This window comes from Anguilla rostrata, chromosome 11 (assembly GCF_018555375.3).
Source record: "Anguilla rostrata isolate EN2019 chromosome 11, ASM1855537v3, whole genome shotgun sequence".
Taxonomy (NCBI): Eukaryota; Metazoa; Chordata; class Actinopteri; order Anguilliformes; family Anguillidae; genus Anguilla; species Anguilla rostrata.
The window spans coordinates 2,167,314-2,176,469 of record NC_057943.1 but is presented as its reverse complement, the minus strand read 5'-3'; the positions used below and the strand labels follow the sequence as shown (position 1 = coordinate 2,176,469).

General features: G+C 53.3%; 1 protein-coding gene across 18 annotated transcripts in view; it reads right to left on the bottom strand.

Annotated features, from left to right (window-relative positions):
• rap1gapa (RAP1 GTPase activating protein a) overlaps positions 1-9,156 on the bottom strand; it is a 143,937-nt gene that overhangs the window by 7,264 nt on the left and 127,517 nt on the right. For 14 of the 18 annotated variants that reach the window (XM_064300447.1, XM_064300446.1, XM_064300448.1 and 11 more), the window contains 4 exons: positions 8,808-8,948; positions 7,261-7,392; positions 3,763-3,840; positions 431-540 (listed from right to left, as the gene is read on the bottom strand). In XM_064300447.1, coding sequence (XP_064156517.1) covers positions 431-540; positions 3,763-3,840; positions 7,261-7,392; positions 8,808-8,948 — 461 coding nt within the window. The remainder of the gene's footprint in view (positions 1-430; positions 541-3,762; positions 3,841-7,260; positions 7,393-8,807; positions 8,949-9,156) is intronic. The other 4 variants (XM_064300451.1, XM_064300438.1, XM_064300443.1 and 1 more) reach the window with 3 other exon arrangements.

Here is a 9,156-nt window from a genome sequence, read left to right as displayed (position 1 = left end):
GAGAGAAACACCAACTCCCACCTACCCCCTTGTTTCTCCATCAAAGACAAGCCTCCATGCCGCGTGTGGGGAATGTTCTTGCCCAAACATTATCTCACAACAAAGTTAGAACTGGAATTTTCTCCTCGAAATTCCTGAAATATTTTGTGTTACCTGGGGAACCCTCCCCTCCCCCACCACCACCACCCACCTCCCCTGACATGCTCACCTCCTCTCCTGCACCTGCTATGTGTTACCTGGGCAACCTTCCCCACCACCACCCACCTCCCCTGACATGCTCACCTCCTCTCCTGCACCTGCTTTGTGTTACCTGGGCAACCTTCCCCACCACCACCCACCTCCCCTGACATGCTCACCTCCTCTCCTGCACCTGCTTTGTGTTACCTGGGCAACCCCCACCACCACCACCCACCTCCCCTGACATGCTCACCTCCTCTCCTGCACCTCCTGGATGTTCTCGATCCCAATAGCGCTGCTCCGCCTGGAGCTGAAGGGACCGGACTTCTTCCTGGTGGGGCTTTTTCCCGGGATGATCAACGACTGCAAGAGACGCACAGGGACACTCGGTCAGTCCCAGTGCATCGTGGGACAGGTTCTTTGCTCATGGTCCCTGCTGCAGAAATCACAGTGCAACGGGAACCATTTTTGTTCTGTGAAAAATTTGACACGTTTATCCTTGAATAACCTTGAATTTTGTGTCAAACGTAATCAACATCCAACATTAACTTTGACTGTTTGTTTCTTTATTAAGGATTTGACCAATTAACTTTAGTTTAATTGATTAACTTGTTGATTGATTGACTTGTTTGTTAGTTTTTAAAAAACTTTTCTAGCTTTGTTTAATTGAAAAAAACAAAGTTAGAAAAATTAAGAAAAAGCAAGAAAATGTTAGTCAGAAGCCAAGGAATAATGCTGATTGAATCCAATGCAGCGGGTCCATCAAACGTTAAACCCACAAACTGCAGTGGAGTGGAGGGACCTCCACCAACCGAACATCTAACCTCCTGAATGACGGAACGGATGCACCTGGACATGCTACAGCACTGCTGGAACTGCTCTCTGAACAGGTACAGCGCTAGGCTTCAGGTGCAGCGCTAGGCTATAAAACGCACTGACTTCAGGTGCAGCGCTAGGCTATAAAACGCACTGGCTTCAGGTGCAGCGCTAGGCTATAAAACGCACTGGCTTCAGGTGCAGCGCTAGGCTATAAAACGCACTGACTTCAGGTGCAGCGCTAGGCTATAAAACGCACTGACTTCAGGTGCAGCGCTAGGCTATAAAACACACTGATTCAGGTGCAGCGCTAGGCTATAAAACACACTGACTTCAGGTGCAGCGCTAGGCTATAAAACGCACTGGCTTCAGGTGCAGCGCTAGGCTATAAAACGCACTGGCTTCAGGTGCAGCGCTAGGCTATAAAACGCACTGACTTCAGGTGCAGCGCTAGGCTATAAAACGCACTGATTCAGGTGCAGCGCTAGGCTATAAAATGCACTGACTTCAGGTGCAGTGCTAGGCTATAAAACGCACAGGCTTCAGGTGCAGCGCTAGGCTATAAAACGCACAGGCTTCAGGTGCAGCGCTAGGCTATAAAACACACTGATTCAGGTGCAGCACTAGGCTATAAAATGCACTGACTTCAGGTGCAGTGCTAGGCTATAAAACGCACAGGCTTCAGGTGCAGCGCTAGGCTATAAAACGCACAGGCTTCAGGTGCAGCGCTAGGCTATAAAACGCACTGATTCAGGCACAAGCGCTAGGCTATAAAACGCACTGGCTTCAGGTGCAGCACTAGGCTATAAAACACACTGATTCAGGTGCAGCGCTAGGCTATAAAACACACTGACTTCAGGTGCAGCGCTAGGCTATAAAACGCACTGGCTTCAGGTGCAGCGCTAGGCTATAAAACACACTGACTTCAGGTGCAGTGCTAGGCTATAAAACGCACAGGCTTCAGGTGCAGCGCTAGGCTATAAAACGCACTGATTCAGGTGCAGCGCTAGGCTATAAAACACACTGACTTCAGGTGCAGCGCTAGGCTATAAAACACACTGACTTCAGGTGCAGCGCTAGGCTATAAAACACACTGACTTCAGGTGCAGCGCTAGGCTATAAAACGCACTGGCTTCAGGTGCAGCACTAGGCTATAAAACACACTGGCTTCAGGTGCAGCGCTAGGCTATAAAACACACTGACTTCAGGTGCAGCGCTAGGCTATAAAACGCACAGGCTTCAGGTGCAGCGCTAGGCTATAAAACACACTGGCTTCAGGTGCAGCACTAGGCTATAAAACGCACAGGCTTCAGGTGCAGCACTAGGCTATAAAATGCACTGACTTCAGGTGCAGCGCTAGGCTATAAAACGCACTGGCTTCAGGTGCAGCGCTAGGCTATAAAACGCACTGACTTCAGGTGCAGCGCTAGGCTATAAAACACACTGACTTCAGGTGCAGCGCTAGGCTTCAGGTGCAGCGCTAGGCTATGAAACACACTGATTCAGGTGCAGCGCTAGGCTATAAAACGCAGAGCTATCGATGCATCAGCGCGACCTGACAGGTTTATCGGCGGGTGGGGGCGTAGGGGTGGGGGGGACGCGCCGTGCCAGGTCTGGGCGGGGCTGCAGTAAGCCCAGTGCTCACGGGCTCAGAGGGGGCCGCACACAGACCCCCCCCCTCGTTAAGAGCCGAGCGCATGGAAGACCAGGGGATTAAACCCAGCAACCGGGGGGCTTAGCCGCGGCCATTTTGTGTGTAGGAGCTTTGTTCTCTCCGAGCCACGGCTGAACCTAAATCCCCGGTTTAGGCCCTCTCCCTCTTAACCTCTCAGACTGGGGGAGGGACGGGGAGGGACGGGGGGGGGTTAAGGACCTTACCTAAAGAGGGCTTCAAAGGAACCGAGCAGAATTATGTATTTATTTGAGAATTCTTTGTGTTAAAGAAATGTGCATGAAATAATTCACTTGTAAACAAGCATAAATATACAGAAGCGTACATAGCACTGATGACTACAGAGGTTGAATGCAGTTATGATGTCTCATCAGAGAATAAAGTAAAATTGGAAATGGCTGATGATGACAAAGACTAATGATGGTGTGGTAACAGTGCTATTGGGAGGGGGGGGGGGGCATCCTGGTACTGTCAGGCTAGCCTAGTTTTTACTCTACATAAAACATGATTAATTGGTGGTCAAAAGGCTGTACCATGGTGACCTAAAAATGAACAATTTGTAGGCACAAAGAACTAATGCCTGCACTAAGATTCATTTTGTAATCTTGGGTGAATTATTTATAAGTCATTTAGGATTTCTAAGCTGCTGCGGATAAGAGCTTCTGCTAATTATCTGTAATATAATGTACTGCTGGGTGAGTCAGAGCTGTAGTGCTGACACCTGTGTGCGTGACATCACAAGCCAATGAACGGAGATGTGATCTCCGAATTTGTCCAATGGGAGCAAAGATTAGATCTGCCCTCAGAATGCATCCAATGGGAGATCCCCAAACAGCACCGGAACATGAGCCTCATCTACCTGACATTTACTACATGGAACGTCACCACTGCTACCTGTTTGGACAGGTACACTCACATCGACGAATGTCAGTGGCTAATGGGGCTTGTTTTGGTTTTTTTTTCCCTCCGATTTTGAAACACAGAAAAAGCAGAAAGCCGAAGAACGTGAACAGACTGGGCCGCTGTCGGCATGGAGACGGAGGGGCAGAGCAGAGCGAAAGAAAGAAAAGAAAGAAAGGGAAGAGTTATACATGAACCTCTTCTATCGTTCCTATGCCTATGGCACTCCCACGCCGTCCGTACTTACTGGGACTTTTCCCTGGGACAAGCAATGACTGAGTCACAGAGAGAGAGGGAGAGAGAGGAGGGGAGGGGGAGGGGGAGGAGGGGAGGGGGAGGGAGGGAGAGGAGGGAGGGGTAAGAGAGAGAGAGGGAGAGGGAGGGGGAGGGAGAGGAGGGAGGGGGGAGGAGAGAGAGAGAGGGAGGGGGTAGGGAGGGATGGAGGGAGAGGAGGGAGGGTGTAGAGAGAGAGAGAGGGAGGGAGGTGGGGAGTGAGAGAGAGGAGGGGAGGGAGAGAGAGAGAGAGGAAGAGGGGAGAGAGGGAGGGAGGGATGGAGGGAGGTGGGGAGGGGAGAGAGAGAGGGGAGGGGGGAGTGAGAGAGAGAGGGAGAGGGAGAAAGGAAGAGAGAGCGAAAAAGAGGGAGGGAGGGAGAGGGAGAGAGAGGGGGGGACAGGGAGGTAGAGAGAGAGAGGAAGAGAGGGACAGAGGGAGGGAGAGAGGGAGAGAGGGAGAGGGGGAGAGAGATGGAAAGATAGAGAGACGGGAAGGGGGAGAGAAAAAGGAAGGGAGAGGAAGAGAGAGATGGGGATAAAGAGAGGAGGGAGGAGGGGAGAGGGAAAGAGAGAGAGGAAGGAAGGAGGACGAGATAAACACATCATGAGATTTCATGCAGCAGGTAAGCGTTACAAACAACACGGCATTAACCCAGAGCTGAAAAAATAAAGAGAAAGAGACATATCAGAGCTCTCTGCATGAGAGAGAGAGGGAGGGGGGAGAGGGAGAGAGGGAGGGAGAGAGGGAGAGAGGGAGGGAGGGAGGAGACACCGCAGCGAAGCAGAGAGCAATGCAGGTGGGGCTCAGGAGCAGGTCCTGTACAGACGCAAGAAAGGCAGAGGAAGACATGTCACAGAGTTAGAGACACAACACAGCACAGCCTAACATGGGAGGGAAGAGCTTAGTACACAATGCACACACACACACACACATGCAAACACACACACACACACACACACACACACACACACACACACACACATGCAAACACACACATACACACACTCTCACACACACACTCTCACACACACTCTCTCACACACACATGCACACACGTGCACACACACACAGACATGTGCACACACGCAGGCACACGCACACACACATGCACACACATGCACACACACACACTCGTGCACACGCGCACACACACGCATGCACACACATACACACACACACTCACACACACATGCACACACACACACACGTGCACACACTCACACACACGCGCACACACACACACACGCACACATGCACGCACGCACACGGATGGATGCATGCACACACACTCAGATTAGTTAGAAAAGGTTCCTGAATCCCTAAAACTCCCTAAGAGGCTATGGTCCAACTGAACACACAAAAGCTTCATATTTCAGCATCATTTTTATATTCCATTAAACCCTACTTAGTTTCAAATCTGTCAGACGCAGTTCATTACCAGTCTGAGCCCAAAGGGGAGAGAGTGATAGCAACTGTTTACCTCCCTATTATTCTCACTTTAATGTAACTGTTTCATACACTAATCCCTAACATACACTAATCACTAACAGACACTGATCACTAATATGAAACAGGGATCTCTAGCTGCATAGCTCATGCTAGCAGAATACCCTCCAGCTAAGACGCTGGGCCCAGACCCCCCTGTGCGGGTCAGTCCGGAGCTTCTGAGACTGAAGCACCGCGTCTCTCCCAGAATGCAGCGCTACGTATAAGCTCAACACGAGCGCGGGTCAGGAAGCCGCTGAGTGAAAAGTCGGGGTGAAGGCAGGTCGAGGAGTTAGAGACACAAGGCTGTCTGCGTGTTAAACGGGGACATTAAGAGTGCGTTTGGGCCGCGTCCCGTCCCGTCCCGTCCCGTCCCCTGGGGTCCGTGGAGCAGTCAGGGGCGGCCCAGACGAGCCGGACAGAGAGGGGGAAAGAGAGGAAGGAGTGAGAGAGGAAGGAGACAGAGGCCTGGACGAGGGAACCCACAAAATCTCCCCTCTGACGGGTGTGAATTTCACCCAGCTTTACTCACACCGTCGTTACCGCCATCAGGGCGGGGTCCACAAAAAAAACCAAAAAAAAAAAACACACTTACCCAGAGCTGCCGGACCTGCAAACCAACACCTGCAGCCTCGCAACAGGACACACAGAACACAAACCGCACAGACAGGAAGTACACTGCAGCACAAGAGCAAACACTGGAGCAAAGCGCGAACGCAGGGGAACGGACAGGGCTGTCGCTCTCCATGCGGGGGAGCTGATGCAGGCGCATGCACGCATTTACTGCGATGGGAGCAGGGGGGCCGGGGCGGGGGGGTTTGGACAAGCACACCCACATTCCCTGAGTGAAACTGGAATGACCGGACACACAGGGATGAATACAGCCTGCAGGCGGAGCGCACACACTCTCATGGGGATGACGGGGTTTTATTGGTCCATGGGGAGGGAGGACGCGTGGTGGAGAGGACAGAGGCTTGGGTTCGAGCGCCAGAGGGAGAGCGGAATGTCACTGCCACCTGGGCGTCCCGCGCGGCTCGGAACACGCCGTGCCCCGCCACACAGGTGACCTTCCACAGGCGCGCCACGCCCCCCTGCAGGGCACCTTCCCCACTGCGCTGCAGGACCCGCCCTCTCTGCGCCAGCGTGCTACACCTGTCTACACCTGTGTGTCTGTGCCAGCCTGTCACACCTGTCTACACCTGTGTGTGTCAGAGCCAGCGTGCTACACCTGTCTACACCTGTGTGTGTCTGTGCCACCCTGCCACACCTGTCTACACCTGTGTGTGTCTGCGCCAGCGTGCTACACCTGTCTACACCTGTGTGTGTCTGTGCCAGCTCGCTACACCTGTCTACACCTGTGTGTGTCTGTGCCAGCCTGCCACACCGGTCTACACCTGTGTGTGTCTGTGCCAGCTCGCTACACCTGTGTGTGTCAGAGCCAGCCTGCTACACCTGTGTGTGTCACTACCTTTAACTGCACTGCATTAAATGAATGTTCTGAAACAGGTAGCATTTCATATAAAATGGTTAAATTATCTAGTCTGTTTCTGAAGGCTCTGGGATGCCCTGTGTGTGTGTGTGTGTGTGCATGTGTGCGTACGTGTGTGTGTGTGCATGTGTGCGTACGTGTGTGTGTGTGTGTGTGTGTGTGTGTGTGTGTGTGTGCATGCGTGCGTATGTGCGTGTGTGTGTATGTGTGTGTGTGTGTGTGTGCGTACGTGTGTGTGTGTGTATGTGTGTGTGTGTGTGCATGCGTGCGTACGTGCGTGTGTGTATGTGTGTGTGTGTACGTGTGTGTGTGTGTGTGTATGTGCTGCCCTGACATACCGAGCAGAGTTTTGGGGGGGGGGGGGGTGGTTGGGGTCACTGTGAGACTGGGGGGGCTCAATCTGACTCTGTTTTGGGGGAGGGAGAGCATCACTGAGGGCTTACTTACTATCCCGGGGGTTTTGGGGGTCTCTGGTAGGACGGGTGAAAAGCTGCCGGACGGGCTAGTGGCCACTGTGATTGGCTTCTTGTTACCGTGGCCCATCGCGTCCATTGATTGGCTCCTGCTGCGGATCACCCGCTACAGAGAGAGACGCAAACACACACTGAGTGCCGCTGCGCCCCTACGGGGGGCCGTCACTCAAACAGGGGGGTGGGAGGGGCCAGGGTGAGAGGGAGGGGCCAGGGTGGGAGGGGCCAGGGTCAGAGGGAGGGTCTAGGGTGGGAGGGTGGGAGGAGCCAGGGTGAGAGGGTGGGTCTAGGGTGGGAGGGGCCAGGGTGAGAGGGAGGGGCCAGGGTGGGAGGGGCCAGGTTGAGAGAGAGGGTCTAGGGTGGGAGGGGCCAGGGTGAGAGGGAGGGGCCTGGGTGGGAGGGGCCAGGTTGAGAGGGAGGGGCCAGGGTGAGAGGAGCTATCCCAGGGCACGGGCCCAAAAATTCCTGAGCTGACAGAAGTTTGGCAGGACACCCCCTGTACCCAGAATATGACTAGAGAGGAGAGAAGGGAGAGAGAGTGATGGAGAGGGAAATGAAGAGAGAGAAAGAGAAACGGGGTGGTGAGAGATGGTGGGAAGCAGGGGGAGAAAGATGGACAGAGAGAGGGAGGGTGGACAGAGAGAGAAAGACAGAGAAGGGTAGCGAGATGGAGAGAGAGGGAGAGACTGGTAGAGGGAGAGTGAGAGAGATAGAGGGAAAGAGAGCATTGGGGTGCAGTATGGAAGTAGGCCCTTGGTTTTAGGAGTTTAGGAGTTTTTAACGTATGCAGGCCACACACACACACACACACACACACACACACACGAGAGCGATTGGGCAGAGGATTGCATGCAGGCCACACACACAAGCGTGTTAGGGGAGAAGCCATTCGGGACGTTGGCTGGACATCCATCGCAGCCCACAGCAGCAGACAGCACAAGACAGGCCGCGTCCCAACGTTCATGTCCCAGGGAGAGCAGGAGGGAGCTCCCTCTCCCGCTCACAGGCCAAGCTTTCAGGCTCTGACATCACAGAGGAGGAACACAACTTTTACCGTTACACAATATCAGGCTCCCAACACACACGCACACACAGAAACACACACACGCATGCACGCACACAAACGCACACACACACACGCACGCATGCACGCGCACACATACACACACACACACACCATACACATACACCATAAACACAGATACACGAACACACAAATTCACAGTGATGCTATCTGGTCCACATGCAAAAACCAGAGCAGGGAAGCCTGTTTTGTTGACAGAAACTCTGCTCCCACGATGAAGGTAAAATGGGAGGTGGGGAAAGTCCGGAGCCTGAAATGCAATCGTGTGGAAGAAGCAGCTCTTTCCACAGAAACCAGCCTTCAGCTCCGCAGGGAAACTCCCAGAATCCTCAGCGATACACAACGAGCGTTACGGTTGGTTACCTTGAAGGAGACTTCACCCACTCGCATGGCTGCCCTGACAACCTCCCTGGCCCCGCCCCCAGGTGTTGCTGGGTTACCTTGAAGGACTCGAAGAAGCCCCCGCCCCCTCCGCCCCCGTTCTCCAGCCGGTCCTCCTCCCCGCCCAGGCCCATCATGGACTGGCTGTGAATGTGCAGCTCCTCATACAGGGTCTCCAGCAGGGCCGAGCGAGTGCGCTCCTGATGCAGGGGTACACACACACACACACACACACACACATAAATACACATACACACCATACACGCATACACCATACACACACCAACACACACACACCATACACCATACACACACAACACCAACACACAACACAACCACTACACACCGAACACACACACACACATACACAACACATACACACCATACACCATACACCATACACCATAC